Source organism: Electrona antarctica, assembly GCF_951216825.1.
Source record: "Electrona antarctica genome assembly, chromosome: 12".
Classification (NCBI taxonomy): Eukaryota; Metazoa; Chordata; class Actinopteri; order Myctophiformes; family Myctophidae; genus Electrona; species Electrona antarctica.
The window spans coordinates 35,188,843-35,206,042 of NC_136793.1; the positions used below are offsets into that span (position 1 = coordinate 35,188,843).

Here is a 17,200-nt window from a genome sequence, read left to right on the forward strand (position 1 = left end):
CAGGTTTTACCGCAGACTGTAGCTTTTTGGGTTCCTCTTCACGTAAGAAGTGGTTTGGGCTGCCAACCCTCTCCAACCCAGGTCGCCGTCTCTCCTGCCGTCCTCTGTCTCTCCAGATGTCACCACACTCTTTGTGGTCGTCACCAAGTCTGTTGCTGGTTGTCACTGGTAGTCCCACTCCCAGTCTTTCAGTAAATAAAACATATACTGAACAAGCAACCACTTTATATAGGCCTATACGCTAGGCTTGCGACTGCCTAGCAAAATCCTGTTTTACCTCATTACCATCATACTTCTAAAGGTTCATTGCTCTCAAATGCTTCCGTTTATTTATGCTTAGAAAGGTGCATTCCACTCAAGCACTAATTCTGTTGAAATATTTTACATTTTGCAAGGTATCTTCAACATTTCTGCCATTTCTGATCAATGAATGTATGCTTTTAATTCAATATTAATATTACTCAATAGCTAATTGTATTTCAACTTTTTGTACAGGGTGAAGTGTTTGGTTAACTAAGCCTTTCCATCTCGGGGAAAGGTGGTTGGGAGGGGTGGTGGGTGGAGTTGGTACATTATAAGGAAGGAATATACTAAATGATATGTGTGTTCTCTCAAATTATAATAGCCAAACATATTTTCTATAGTCTATTGTTTCTACTGACTTTTCTAGTTTACAACGAAATATGTCAAATTAAAATACACATCCAATTATTTGAAAGAAGTAGGACAAGTTATACAGTAGCCTATTCCTTAGGCTTACAGGCAATATGGCTGATTATTCTTGTAATTATTTCACTGTGGTCATGGATCATGTGATAGGTTAAACTGCAGGTGTCAGGTTTGTTGTCAGAGTAGAATAGAAAGATTGTCCCCATAACACCCCGTCCCCAGCCATCGAAAGGCGCCCATGCAGTGCCGCCCACATTAGCATAAAGGGAATTCTCAAAAGTGAAAAGTCAGCCTTAACAACTTACGGCCACAAACATCCATTCACTGATAAATGTAGGCATACAGCGGCTTTTAATTGAGTTGGGCCTACGTGTAGCCAACAGTACCTCGTGGTCTCCTCCCCGCACTGATTCCTTAGGATGCCATTGGTTCTCACCGGACAGCAGCTCCGCATGATGCTTCTGAGAGAGAAAAGTCAGAGCGCACGCCGCCCCTCGCGCATAAACGCACCGTAAAAGTGATGAGAAGATGCTTTTTCTCTTTCGCCCAGCACGACGTTCAATTCTAGCAGCACCACAGACTGTCCGTGTGCCAAGGAAGGAACTTGTGCGGCTGGTGTTCACACCGCTCGGGAGAGGCGAAGGACAACGCGGGCTCGTCACAGTACAGAGCCGGCGGCAGAAACCGGGACGATCATCCCTTTAGTTTAGCGCATCCGTGGCAAAGTGCAGCCTCGGAATGGGTGCGCTGGCAAAAGGACGCTACCTCTGTCTGGGCTTCGTATTCCTTCTTTACTGCACAACATCCACGGTATCGAAAGGTAAGATTCACGTTCATATTGCTGTTTATTTTATTTTATTTTATTTTATTTTTAATCGGTGTCAAACAGGCTACGATTCGAATGCGCCACGCTTGGTGTTACGCATCACCTGTGTCTCGTTTATCCATGATTTCTTTATTGATTCACACATGTGGTGGGACTTGAGAGGCAAACCTTTTTTGAAAACATTTGTTAGTCAGCTCAGCTGCGTCCTCCAGGCTCCTGGTATTTGCCCCATCCACCCTTTCTTGGGACTTGTGCCGTATACAGAATCGAGTTCTCCATTCAAATGCGCGACGCTCTCGGGTTTCATTAATCACGGCAAAGCCGGGAGATGACAATCTTTCGCACGCTTCGTTTGGTTTCATGAGTTCAAACACACCAGTCTCACTCTCATTTCATTCTACTCCTGAAGTATTGAATAAACTCAATACATTCCTCCTGGCGTCTCATTCAGTAGTTTAATATGGGTACACTGGGCACGGCTCTACATGTGCAACAGGCATAATCACACATGTATTTCCAAGGAGTTGCTGTAGCTCTAGAATGTATTTATTTAACCACATTTAAAATGCAACCTCAAGTCATGCGTCTCAAATGTCGGTACGATATAGATAAAGAGGCCACAGTGTCAATAAAAGGGCATTTGTTCGTTTAAGGCTCTCATCGGCCACGCGCAGTCATTCTGGGGACAAGGCAAGCTCAAATATAACAAACACACTACCCCATTCACTCGCTCTTTAGGGAAGGGGTGATGGGAGTTGACAGTGTTTCAGTATTCAGTATAGCCTACCTGTTTGAATTTATATTTTAGTCAGTAGAATCATGTATATGAACCACATATTACACACACAATATAGGAGGGAGCAGGGGTCTTTGTTGTATTCTGTATATACAGTATAGTTTTGCCTCAAACTATGGGCCATCAAGGATATGTCCATTTTAAGTGGGCTATGCTGCTTTTAAGTATTCCAAATCATTTGTGTACTCTGTTACTGTACTGTGCATTTTGAAAAGGCATCCACCTTAACCCATTGTTGTGGTCCAACATGTTGAAGGTGAATGCTGTGACACATTGAGGACACATCACATTCCACCATCACTGGTCCATTGCATAATATACATACATATAATGTCATAGCATTTTTTCCCAGGTAATTTTTTTGGGTGCTTGTCAATAATTTTATATGCCTACTATTTTATATAGTAATTTCTTCTGATTTGAGTTAATTAGACAAATAAATATTGCATCACAAGCACAACATCTTGGAAAATATAGCCTACATGTAGAACAATTTAATTAATATAGCTTATGTGACCATTTTGAATACAAAGTAGTTATATCAAAGTAGTATATCAAATAGAGCCATATGTCACAGGAAAACTCACTTTCTTAATCCATTGAGACCTGGAACGCATCCATGTCACGTTAGCGTTTAACCACATTAACCATTAATGGTTAGGTATGGTGTTTTTTATTCTCAAACACTACCAGCACCTGATGTAACATTTTTCACCATTATTTAGGTTTATCTACAGTGGCTTACAGCTTCAGCTTTACATTCTTTCTTTCTTTCTTTCCTTTCCTTTTTTCGGTTATAGTTACTCTCACCAATTACTGAGCACTCATATAGGTTATATATAGGCTACCCGTATCGTGTAGGCTATAATATATATATCAATATATAAACCGTTCCTTGCTGCCAGTTATGTGTTGCACATCATTCTCAAGGGACCATGACATGTGTCACACGGACATTTCCCAGCAAGGTTGACTGTATGAACCTAAGTGCACAAATGCTGTAGCCTTGCTGCAGTGGGACCTCATGGTGCATGCCATTCGACAGAAATCAAGCTTTTAAGGATCAATGGTGATGTGTGCGGGTCTGTTTACTAGGGGGGAGTATCATGCGAGGGGTCATGAACTGAAAGGTTTTGCTCCTGCACATCATAGGCTGTGAGTAAGCAGAGCCAGGGGGAAACATTAAAAGGTTATTTTGTGGTAGTCGCTCAGCATGTGGCACACGGTGCCAGCTTCAACTTGCTGTCGCGATTCGAATAAGGCAGTTTTACTTGTATGTCTTTTTTACTTAATTTAACCAAGGAATGAAGAAGAACTGTACATTTGTGATGTTAGAGATGTGTCCACACCCCCAAGTTTCCTGGTAATTTAGAACGATATGTGGGCATGATAATTGATTTGTCGCATGATGATTAATCTAATTTGTATGATCTGATCTCTAATTAGTGAGAGTTACAGAGCAGGCTATAAACTGGTTAAGAGGAGGATTGAGACAGGAGGAAGGAATGGTGTGACAAATGTTGGTGCTGCCTACTTTTAATGACATTTTTAAGAGCACCGGGCCACATTCAGGACCACTGTGTGTGTGTGTGTGTGTGTGTGTGCGTGTGTGCGTGTGTGCGTGGTGTATGTATTCATTTTTTAAATAAATGTACGTACATTTTAACAAGCTGAATGGAAATTCAAAATTGTAGATTGAAAAGCTCCCCAAATACAAAGCAGAAAGAACATAAACAAGTGAAGGAGCACAATATATACTACGTTTTGATGAAAACAGAGAAATGTGCTAAACACCTGTATGTATCTATGTGTCTACTGTATTTCTGTATGCATTTAATAAATGCATACAGAAATACAGTACATGCATAGATATATACAAATTCCATTGTCTGTTCTTCAAACAGTGCCTGACCTGGGTGGTGACCAGGCACAATAAAAAAACATTTGAAAAACAGACAATGGAATTTGCACAAGACAATACAGCAGCATCCTAGATTACATTGTACAGGGCAGGCCAATTACATATTACATTAAATGCAGGTGTGGTCCTCATCAAAATGTATTTAGCACAGGGGTTCTCAAACTTTTGTTTTTTATACCAGGACGAATTTTCTGGGGGGAATTATTTGGTGACTTCACACTTGAGCATATTTAAAAATGAAGCATACATTGGTATAGCCTTGAATTGGATTATTCATTCGAAAATACATTACAGTGCTGCGATACCTGTTGATTTTGTGTTTTGTCAACATAGTTTAAAAGCTACATAAAACTATTCCTACTGTACAGTACACATTAGTAAATGGCAGCTTAAACAACAGCAACAGCAAAGAGAATGCATTCACACTCACAGGCTATGCTTTTCAAAAACAAATAAATCAGACTTAATGGGAAGGATAAATATTTATTTTTTCAGTTGTCAATGTGCAACCCCACCTCCACGACCCCACTTGGGGTCCAGAACCATAGTTTGAGAACCTCTGGTTTAGCAGGTCAATTATACGATACAAACAAAACCCCCTGAATATCATTTTCTCTGCCGATGTGTTGTGCAGCAAAATATATCTTGTGCTCCAAATGCTTGTTAATATTCTTCTATTATAAGTCAATTTATTTCATCTGGCACTGGCACCATCCAGAATAAACTGCTACGTCGTCAGTCTGTTTTGTGTTGATATTTTGTGAAAGAAATATGTAGGCTGTTCTGAATGCATAAAATCTACTGACAAGAGCTGGTCATGTTTAAGTATGTCTGAGAGAGAGGAAGACGTCATTAGTCCATTTTGTGTCAGTAGTATACTGGGACGATAATTTGTATCGTTCTAAATCTAGTACCGGCAACAGCTGTCATCTCGATGTGTGTACTGTGTACTGTGTGAGAGTGACAGAGAGAGGGAGAGAAAGAGACATTTAGTATGATGTTTTTGACAACTATCGAGTGAGTTCTATAACTTTTGGAAAATCGGCTGAAGGCAGATGCTTCTGTATTGGGCCCTCTGTGACCGAGTGAGCAGTGACCCAACCCAACGGGACACCGCTCAGTATACTGTACAGTAGGCCTATACAGTCTCTCCATCTCATACACAAACACGCACCAATTCATTCCCTCGCGGTTTTCAACAATAATGATATAAGATGATAATTAAAGGGTGTGTGTTTGTAAATCATGAGTGTGACTAGTACATATTTTTGTTTCAAACTTTATGGAAATAGTCGCAAAATGCAACTAAATATAGTCACACTCTATAGACCTGGTAGTATTGCACACTGTTCTTTTGCTATAACCAAATTGGCATACCGGTATTCTAAAAGAACAACCACAACCACCTATTTACTGAGTTTCAATTTAAGGAGCTGAAAAGAGCAAAACATGTCTGGGTGAAATATATCACTTCAAAAACTATTTGTATCAGCATTACTATTAGGCTATGTTGTCAAGCATGCATGCAAAAAAAGGCGAGACCTCAACATTGGTTACATCTGAATAGAGCTGCTAAGGCCTATTTTTAAGAGTGAAATCCTGTATTTTTTTCCCCTGCTCATCTTGTTTTCCATGCAATATTTGTATGAAATGATTGTGCTTGCAGTGGGCGCATTTGCTAAACATTTGCAGCCAATGCAATCATGTAGCCTCACAGATACACGGTTGTGTAGTCTGTAGTTAAAGCATCCAACCATAACCATATGGTGGGTTATGTGGTGTTCCTCTGTTTTCTGTCGACGTGACCTTGTTATACAAATAGACTCATCAAAATGTCTCCAGGCATTGCTTCACCTTTGGCTTGGCACTACTGATTGCAGTTGTCCATTCTTAATGTTTTATTTTAACGGGAGGTACGTGGGTGGGGGGACTTTATGATTGCACAAAAGGTGCACAAAACTGTGACCACTTCTGTTTTCATAGTCACAGACACAAAAAAGAAAACTCAAGGTTTCCATTTTGCTGTGTACAGGGCTTTTATGAAAACAGACGAAGGTCAAATCTGTTATTTTCCCTCAGAGAAAGTAAGGGGCCTCTAATCCCCCCCCCCTTCCACCATCTGAGAATGAATCATCATTCTCGGGCTGGCGAGGGTGTCGGCGTGCGGAGTTCAGTGCCCAGATTTACATTTAAATGAAACCAAATGGCTGTACATTCAGAAATGATATACAGTAATGATGATGGTAATAAAAGCAAAGTCCCCTTTCATATCGGGCCGGCTTCCTGCTTGCGATTGCTGTCATTTAGGGACTTTGCAGGTATATTTTATGAGTTATGTCTTTGGCTATGTCAAGATTATTACCTACACATTTCAATGAGTGAATTCATCAAGGTGCTGTATAAGGTGCTTACCGTAGTCTGTCATCAGGGTGTGCAATTCATTGGTTTCTCCTTCTTTCCCTCAGTGTGGCTGTTTCTAACTTGCATTACATCCGTATCTGTTATCCAGTTGTCCAGCTTGTGAGATTCAAAAGAACACTATTAATAATATACAGAAGAAGAAGTCACTTTGAAGTATTCCCCCATATTCTAGTGAATTCCATTTCATTTCCTGCCCAACCTCCCAACCTTTGTCAGTTTCTGAAAACTGACACAGGAAATGCTACGAAGTAGGATGTGTGTCGTGTGTGTGTGTGTTTTATGAATTCCTCATCACCCTCTGCTGGCTTTACAATGGGCTAATCTATCCTTAAATGGATGCTGTAGCTTTCATCCGCTTAATCTGAAGGGACAGCAATCAGGACATGGCGAGAAGAGCCCCTTCAGTCAATGTGCTAAATCATGTAAGAAGCTGCAGATCTATCTCAGGCCATATAGTAGGTTCATCTGTGGTCTCAGACTCCAATGTCTCTATTCTACAGCATCATTCAAAGTACAGGCTATAGAAAGCAGCCACAATAGGCCTACTGACAAAATAAAGGTACTGTGAATTCTGCCTTTATATAATGGTGTAATGCCTTTCTGCTGTGCTTCCATTCTCATGTTGTCCTTCCTCCATATGCACATGTCTCCTAGTATTTTATCCTAGTATTGAAGATGGATGGATTTTACCAGAAACATTATTCTCATAGTTTACTATGTACACGTATCATACATTTGTATTTAGCGTAAGGCTCCATTTAAAGCAGCGTACTGTGGGCAGGGCAAAAAACAACCAGGAATTGAGTGAAGAGCACCAGTGTATGTATACTATTGACCATATGCAGACCGCACCCATCTTGCCAGCAAGGTGGTAACTAGGTGCAATTTCCCATTGACAGCCCATTCATCCAAACAGAAAAGTCCTATCTGATTGTATTAAACAACGTCAAACTCACCAACATTGCAGTTGTACGAAAAGCTTGAATTATCCTATGGTATTTCTATCTGCAAAGTGTTTGTTTCATAAAAATCCACCATAGATATGTTATGAGCTACTTCCTGTCAAGAAATACCTTGCAGGTGATTTTCTTTCTAAGTGTTGGAGTTTGCAAGTGCTCATTTGCATTGCAGCAGTAGCAAGACAGATGTAGAGTAGTAACCATGAAGGTACTGTAGCTGTTAGATGTGTGGAGCCATGGCGTTTAAATAGACCACGCTGTCAAGTGAATGTTTTATTGTTTATTGTTTATTATGAATCCCCATTAGTCCACTGTAGTGGAGACTATTCTTCCATGGGGTTCAGATGGTAGAGTCGGTGCTCACAGTCAGCCCATCTTTGTGGTCCGCATGAAGCTAGCAATGGTTCAGGAGGTGGAGTGGCCATCTTGAAATTGGAAGGATCCCAGACTCCTCCTGGCTGCATGTCGAAGTGTCCTTGAGCAAGACTGAACCCCTAACTGCTCAGCATGTTGGTACTTGCATGGTTTTCTCTGCCATCTGTGTGAATGTAATGCACATTGTTCATTGCTTTGGAGAAAGGCGATATATATTTTGATGATTTGAACATGGTGGACCCTATTGGAAACAAGTATAATGCTTAATTGGGTCGTCCACTCACAGTTAACAGCCTTTGTATTGAGTTTGTGCTTGAAATGTACTGTAATTCTGCAAACTGTTAATAAATTCTTCAATCAATCAATCAATATAAATGCACCATTTATTATTATTATGGACATAGTATGGACAACAATGGAAACAAGCTTAGACTATTTTATGATTAATCCCACTTTTAATCGGTTATACTGTAGGCCTACTGTTGCCAATATTCTATTCTATTCTATTAAGGTAAAGTATAAGATAAAATAAAATCACCGGTAGTATAAAACATTGCGGAAATTGTTCTGCCACGATAAATAGATAGATATAGATACATAGATACTTTATTTGTCCTTGCGGAAATTCATTTTGTGCCAAGCACTCATCAGAATACAAAAAAACACAACACAATACACGCATCCGCCTGGGTGACGGCAGACTGCTGGGCGAGCGCTGGCGCTTTGGCATGGAGTCAGATCAACATATGGAATGAATTCTGTACTGGCCATATATGGAGCGGGTGGGGAGGACCAACATATGGAATGTCGGAACAGGTCAGCTCCATATATGGAGATCTAAGGGTTTGAGGTCAGATGTAGAGTTGCTGGTCAGCTCCATATATGCAGATCAATGGAAGAGCACTATTAGATGTTTTTCCACGTTAAATTGTCCCAGTCTGCGCATAATATATGCAGACAATGAGGATCTAAGAAGCAATACAAAGTAATTCACAAATAAGTCACAATAAGTGTGACTTGTATGATGAATGACTGTATAGACATAGTGATACATATGATAGCAGGCCTTTTCATAGATTCCTTTGGTAATTAGGCCTTTCAGTACTTGACAAAATACTGTGAACCCAATGTGTAGGACTAACTCAGTCTAAAGCCAACTCCACATTTCCCCGACGGTCGGCTGTCGCCAGTCGTGAGCGTGTCGGCAGGAGACTCCCGACGAGAAGCTCCCGTCGCTTGCCGTCCATATCGCATTATCCAGGGCCGGTTGGGCCCTATAAGCGTCTCGCGTGCATGTGCGGGGACCCCGCGCATGCGATTTTTTTCCGGGTATATGCGGTTATAAGTTAAGTTATAAGAATTTTAGGACATCTGGCGCGGTTTTGGTACGGTTCTACACTCATCTGTCCTCGTGGAGGATTTCATATATTTTATTAACTTACCATTTTTTGTTGAGTGATGCTTGGAGTTGGAGTCATGCCTGGTAAAATAAATATATATGCACTGAACTATATGCGCAGAATTAAAAAGTAAAAGCCACGCTAGATGGATCGCCACCGCCGGACTAATTTCATTAATTCCACCCGGCAACTTCCGTTGAAAGAAAGCTTGTTTTGACGGACAAAGGGGAAAAAAGGAGCCTTAAGTTTACTTGGGAAATCCATTTTTTTTGTTGTTTATTTTTTCTTTTCCCTTCCGGTTGAACCCGGGCCGGAAGGGTCGGCTGTTAAGCCTGTCTCCTAGGCAACGCGCAGCACGTAGAGGATTCATTTTTAGACGGTGGCGACTAACATTTGTCACCTCACCCAATGTGAATGTGTGGGTTGCCAGTTGCCCGACCGATATCCCCCCACTTAAAGCAGAAACCAGTGCAGAAAAAATATATTTTTGGAGGGCTTAAGTGGCGCTCGGAGCGGCCGCCTACTTCGCCTCCCCCAGGGGCCGGGCCTGGCATTATCGACACGTCCGGTCGGTTGCCGATGTCGGAAGCGACCCTATCCATGTTGTAGTGATGAGAGCCGAGGGTAACTTACTCCACTGTAGAGTGGACTTGTAGGGCTATATCTTGCACCACCATTATCCACCCTTATCCCTAAACTAATTTGCCATTTTTTACTATTTAAAAAAACATTTTAAATGAGTTCAAATAGCCGATCTACAAGCTCACAATGTCTCGATGTAGATCGGCTAGTTGAACTATTTTAAAATGTTTTTCAAAATAGTAAAAAATGGCAAATACGTTTAGGGATAAGGCATAAGGGTGGCACAGGATGGAGCCCGTAGTCTGCTCGTCATGTTTCAGGGCTGACTACTGGTGTAGTGTGAACTAGATACCATATTCTCAATATCAACTCTCAATTAATATACCAATCAATCAACTCCAGTCTCCAAATCAACTCCAAAGCAAGACTAGCGAAAATAATGCTATCTTTGTTTGTTTTGGTGTGAAGCTCCGTGATGCCAGATTATGTGAGTGAAACAAGCTACCAGGTCTATGAAAACAAATCCAAAAGAAGCAACCAGTTTCACTACTTGAGCCCTATTACATCTATTTTTTTAAAGAATCATGAAAGCAAGCCCAAATAAGCAACTTCAGAAATAAGCAAACGGGCAACTATGAATATTAAGCTATGTTACAGGACAACTAGCCCAAAGTATAATAAGCAGACCTGGCAACACTGTAAACCAGCGCTTTCTGCAATTTGCATGGGGTAAAATAATGTTTCGTCGGCAGACTGTCTTTGTGCAGATAAAAAATGCTAAATGATAAAACATCCCCATTACATTTAATTGCATTTTGGCCATGTTAAGTGGATTCTCTTATCCTTAGGGACTTGGCATATGTGTTCCATTATACTTTAAATGTCTTTATCACCAACATTACAGACAGTCAATAAAAAGGGAGGTGTGCGGGTCAAAATTAAACTGCCCAGAAAACAGAAGTAAACAAGAATGACTCAGTCATAATTGCCAGCTGCAGCAAGCTCTCGTTTATGAACAGTTTGTGTGCCTCTGCCTCAGCTCACGGCTTCAAATTGCGGCGTTGAGAGTATGGGTTTTATGGGTAAGTCTCCCATTGGCTTAGAGGCAGCCAATGAGGAAAACGTGTCGACTACAGTCGCTAGTAGAGGTAGGTGAACATGTTATCCAGCCGCTTTTCAAGTAGCTGGCCAAAAGCACTCCCAGACCCCCTTTACCGGTATGCATCATCAATAATGGAAAAATACAAGGTAGAGAAATAAGACCAAGCAGAGCACCTGTTTTTTTCCCCTGTGATTCAAGGCAATTAGTTGCTTGTTCGTATCTGTCCAATTCATACACTTTAATAACTCCTGGTAAACAAGTTCTTTGATATGAAAGATTTGTTTTTCTTAGCTAAACAATGTACAGCCTCGATATTATGCATTCTTAAATCAAGTCTAATCAACAACATGCATGTGTGTGTCACCCCATTTTAGCCCAATTCATCACACTCGTGCTTATTAAGCACGTGTTTGTTTTCTCATTAAAAAGCGGTGTCTACTTGTTTTCATTTGTGTTACCCTTGATTTTTCACTGGGGTAGATTGAAGTCTGGTCTCGTAATATACTTTAAATTTAGAGGTGTCAAGTTGTGCTGGCTCTGTGTTCTTTTTCCCCCTTCCATATCAATGTTTACAGATGGTGTGCAGCAGATGAGCTTTTTACAAGCTTGCTTTATGATAGCAACCTATTTAGCAAACCTCCAAGTAGCTGTACGATCTACTGGGCACGCACGCATGCGCACGCGCATGAACACACACACACACACACACACACACACACACACACACACACACACACACACACACACACACACACACACACACACACATAATTAGAAACACCAATACACACAGTGTAATTAGAAACACCAATGTAGACGGCAGTGCATAAACATTCCCCGGCTTATTTGATTGTATCAGAGCAGCAAGCCCTTTATATAGTCACAGGTGTGTCAGATGAAAGGCGAAGCCTCATCTTTCATCAAGTTAGAGTGAATTCAATATTGTTATCGGAAAACACGTCCCTGTGATGTATGGTCCATGGCTGGAATCAGTGTCTGACGATCTCAGGCAAATGGCCTTTTGATTGAGTGGAGTTCCTCAGTAAACCTCTCCTAGCCCACCCAATGAAACTGAAATTACACACACATTTTTGTCCTTTTAATCTGTCTGTGATTAACCCTGTGGGGTCTATAGTCTCTGGGTACTTTTTGTGTTGTTTCTATGTAGAGATATTCATTATTTGTGCCAGGAGATCATGCCAATTTCACGTGTGTGTGTGTGTGTGTGTGTGTGTGTGTGTGTGTGTGTGTGCGCGTGTGTGTGTGTGTGTGTGTGTGTGTGTGTGTGTGTGTGTGTGCGCGTGTGCGCGCTCGCTCGCTCGCGCAACTGCAGACATGCAGTTGCATACTTGCATAATGCATACTAGTACACCGATCAGCGTACTGGACCTCAAATCTTGAATATGTTTCAAATCAGTCAATGACAACTGATTTTTAGCAGCTTTCATTTAGCCTATTTACATTATTCATAATTTGTTTCAATTTGGCAGATCATACAGATATGCCTTTAATAAACACTTAAGCACTTAACGGACCACTTCACCACTTTTCAACCTATCTTCATATAATTGGTCCTCACTAATAATCATGATAAAATAGCACCATTTTTTTCTACTCAGTCTGTGTCTCATAGGAGGGCTGTGGGCAGTTCAGAAACCCGTCCACAAGTGACATCATCGATGGGGAATCCAAGCTAATAGAAACTGCAGGCTTTATATTCCTGAAAAGTTACAATGCATCCAGTAGATTGATAGCAGGTCTAGTTCAGGTTGATGTGATTTTCCATGCATTATGTTAGCCATTCCTTGGAAATGTTACATTAACCCAGTCAGTGTAAAATGTTGAAAATCAGGGGAAAAAATCGACAGACAAAGAGCTCAGATCAAAGCAATTAGATAACAGAACAAGGATGGCAACCTTTGGGAGAGGACGCAACTTTGGGGGTTTGTTCCAATGACAAACCACTGAAACCAGTGCTCATCATATAAAACTCCCCCTTCTAATCCCTGCTCCTCCTTGCTAATGCATTTCTTCTATATCACAGCCCCGCTGGTCCTCTGCTGTTTCTTTACCCACTTTTGTGGCCTTGGGTCAACTGTTCCAACATGTCCTCTGTTGATTCATGCCATGGCAGTGGGGGCCTAGTGGGACAGAACTGCGCTGAAGGACACATTGTGATGAATGGACTGCTGAGTGCCAGTCTCGGCTCACTGTGTCCTGTCCTGCCTGGAGGAACGTATGGTCTCACTGGCTGTTGGGCGCATGTTACTCACTGAGCTGTGGTGTTTCTGACCACGGGTTTGACCGCAGAGAGCAACGAGCGCCAGGGGAAAGTCAAAGCAAATGGTTTTAATAGTAGTCTAGTGTTATATTAGAGTACCCCGACCTGTGGGTTGGGAACCCAGGGGACAGCTGAACGGAACACAGCAGAGAAAATGCTAAGCGCACCCCTGAAAAGTCAATGAAAAGGGCTCAATAGGCTACAGTAATGGATTGGCATATTAGCTAAGGTGCATATTACACAAATATTAGATTATTATAAATTGCTATTATGGTTGCTGGTTATGGTTGTTGCTATCTATGACAGTGGATGTAGTGTCACAAGATGCTGTAGCTTTTGTGCTGCAATGTTTCTTACCATGGGATTGACCATTAGTCAAACTAGAAAAAGTGCCCCTCGGGGCACAGGTCTCCACCAGGCCAGGTCAGGTTGTGGCCTCCTGGTGGCGCTATAATATGTGAAAAGGGGGCCATTTGTTCTTACACCATTGATGGCAATTGGATGATTTGTGGCAAAAATGTGTTTTGCTTATAACAGGCCAATGTGAAAAGGGTGGGATATATTCCTCAGCCTAGTAGGAAAGTCTGTGAAAGATTTCACGTAAATTGCACGCTGCATTCATGATTTGAGGCTTTTTGTTTCAAAATGGAATATGAAATATCGGACAGATCCATCTTGAACACATGACTATAGAGATAGTGTGTAACGATTTGCGGCATTTTTGGGCAGAATCTGGAGGAGTAATATCAAAAAATGTGTTTCAAAAGTCGGCCTCCTGGTGGCGCTATAACAGGCCGTTCTGGAAATTCTGGGGCAGAGGTTCATCGTTGGCATCCAGGGAGTGTGTGTGCATAATTTGTCATCGACCAGGTTAACGGTGCCGGAGATTAGCTGTTCACAGCTTTTTTTGGGGGGTTGGCCTCTCCTTCTGCACCATACTCCTTGCTGTTCGCGCATGCGCGCCATTCACTTCCCTGTTTACCGCTCAGAAAGAAAGGCTCGTAGCTCGTAATCTAGGGAGCTCTCCGTGGTTTTGACCAGAATGATATACTAAGCTCTTAAATTCTGACTTCAACATGCCTCTCGTTTAAAATACGAACGTGAGGGATTATCGAGCGACTTATCGTAATCATAGCGAGGTAAGCAAGCAACATTATTTCTCCCGGTTTTTGTACGGAACGGAAGGGGGGCTTTCAGAGTAAAAAGCTGCCATATCTGCGCGGCACCCTGAGCTCCTATTTTGAAAGAAATCCCGGTGCTGATTGTGTTAATGCTCCCAGTAGTATCTTCATCAGGAATGAGCGGACATCCTACCTTCTTTCTGTATATCGGTAGACACACACACACACATATTATTTTGTGTTTCCATTTTGGATCTTATCTCATGTGTCTACCGATATACCAGACTCAGGAGACACGTTCACAAGGTGCCAAGCCAGGCGAATTCATTAACAGAAAGTTAATTGCAGTTCGTCACTTTTCAACTTTTTAAGGGAGAATTGCAGTCAAAGGTAAGCATGGGCCAACTGACAGTTCATTTCACAGGGCGAAAGGATAAGCCGTCATCTTCAGTGGATCTTCGTCGCTGGACTTCAACAGGTAATTTTAATTCAACTTAAATCATCACAGGTAGGTGCGGTAACTGAAAGGGATTCCAACAGGTGAGTAAGGTTTTTACTTAGGCTTTTCTTCTAGGTTTCAGATAATGCAGTTCAACTCAGGTACTCAGTCAATAAGGTGAATAAGGTATGATTTCTCCACGGTAAGTATTTCTACTCAGCCAGTTGCTCGAGTAGAGTAGTTTTACTCCTCCGAAGGCTGTGTACTCTGGTAGGGTTTCCCTCTGTTTCCATTTCTTGTATTACTCCTTGAGAGGTTTGCATGCGCTAGCTTGCCAGGCTAGTGCGTGCCCTGTCGGTGCCTGGGATTATAGTGAGACACAGAACATACACGGTAAGTATAGTTCACATTATCACAGAATGGGATGTGAATTAAAGTGGTTGTCTCGCTTACCGCCCAACTTTGCTCATCCTTGTTCCTCCACCGCCGGAGAGTCGTCTCGCAATGAGACAGAGAATTGGCTTTTATAGTGTTTGCTCCAACGGGGCAGTTCCACACAGGTGCAGCGTAATCAAGCGGATCAAGCAGGTGCACAGGTACGTATCTTCCTTCTATAACCCTGCCCAGACTCTGACACGGTCTTCTCACTCTGTCTTACTGGCTCTCCAGGGGGAATCTTAGCTGTTGAGCGATAATTCCCCAGCGAGACACCACAATACATACTCTGTATATCATTACACATAAGGTTTAGGTTAGGGTTATTTTCCACCATTTCATTTCTACAAACAGAATTGCAATATCATTTCATAAAATAATATTCTCATTTAATTTGATTGAGATTTACTGAAGTATCACTAATATACTTTTACCAAATTAATTAAAAAGAATCAATATTTTATATAAAATGATGGAAGATGAAGCATACGTACCTCACTGGCAGTCACTTCCTTATTAATATTTGCGGCCAGAGGAAGATGTCTGGCTTTTTATGAAAAACTATTCGTATTGAATTTGATTAAACAATTCACTGAAATATCACAATAACAAATTGGACAGAATGTATTATCTACGTTGGTGTATCCTCGGCATATTGTATAAAATAATTGGAGAAGAACATATCTCACTGCCTAAATGCAACATCACTGTATGTAGGTCTCACCCGATGAGTGATTTGTGGATTTTTCGACATGATGAGTTGATCAGAAACTGTAGACAGCCAAAGAGTAAGCACTGTAGTGTACACCCAATGTAGTCAATAGGCAATGACTATACATTGTGGAGAAAACATATTGAAAAACATATTAAAGGGATATTTCAATTTCAAATATGTTTGGGGTCAGTTTATCGTCTACTCTACTTTTGTGAGCACCCAGACAGTTTTTAAATTGCTTCATTCAGTATTTACATAATGTATATTGATTTTATCAGACTTCCTTCCTTCCCTTCCTATACAAACCTTTTAAACTTCAAACTCCATGATAACCACGATAGATTCCTCAAAAACACCCATCCTTGGTTTTGGTGACTCATACTCATACTGCCCTCCTAATTGTGACGGTCTGATATTCCATATGTTGATCTGACCTCATCAAACCCTGTGCACTCAAGACATGCTCCTTATATGGCCAGTACAGAATTCATTCCATGTTAATCTGACCCCCCATGCCAAAGTGCCAGCGCTCGCCCAGCAGTCTGCCGTCAACGAGGCGGATGTGTGCACGATGCGTGTGCGACCTCGTCATAAAGGTCGAGGTCGCTTCTCGCCCTAAAGGTCGAGGTCACTTCTCGCCCTCAGGCGTCTTACTGGTACGTGAGGGGCCATGTTTTTTCGATTACTTTTTTCATTAATTTTATTGTTTTTATGTGTTTTTTTTTAAATAAATGAAAACAGTAATTGAAAAAACACGGCCCCTCACGCATGAGAAGAACATATCAGTCAACAGAACCAAGTATGGGTGTTATCGGCTTGTCTGAAATGAATATCAAACGTCTAAATAAAGAATCAAGCAACTTAAAACTTCTGGGTCTGGGGTCACGGGTGTCTGGGATGCTCACTAGCCAAAATGACCCCAAAGACATTAGAAAGGGAAATATGAAATATCCCTTTAAAGAAAAAAGGAAAATAGTAGGCTATACTGTGATAATGGTAGTGTTAAAAAATAAAGGCTAGCACACAATGCTTTTGCTTTTCTTGCAGGCCATAAAAGTGTAAGCAGACAGGAAAGTGGCAATAGATGGGCAGAATGGAAAGGATGTGTGATTAAAATCATTACCTGTACTCAAACCCATGATGAGCACTGGTATAGGT

General features: G+C 41.4%; 1 protein-coding gene across 1 annotated transcript in view; it reads left to right on the plus strand.

The window, feature by feature from the left end:
- The first annotated feature begins 1,333 nt into the window (after window positions 1–1,333).
- Window positions 1,334–17,200, plus strand: part of unc5db (unc-5 netrin receptor Db) — a 231,651-nt gene continuing 215,784 nt past the window's right edge. The window contains exon 1 of the mRNA XM_079516603.1: window positions 1,334–1,489. Within this exon, the coding sequence (XP_079372729.1) occupies window positions 1,408–1,489 (82 nt within the window). The 5' untranslated portion in view covers window positions 1,334–1,407. The remainder of the gene's footprint in view (window positions 1,490–17,200) is intronic.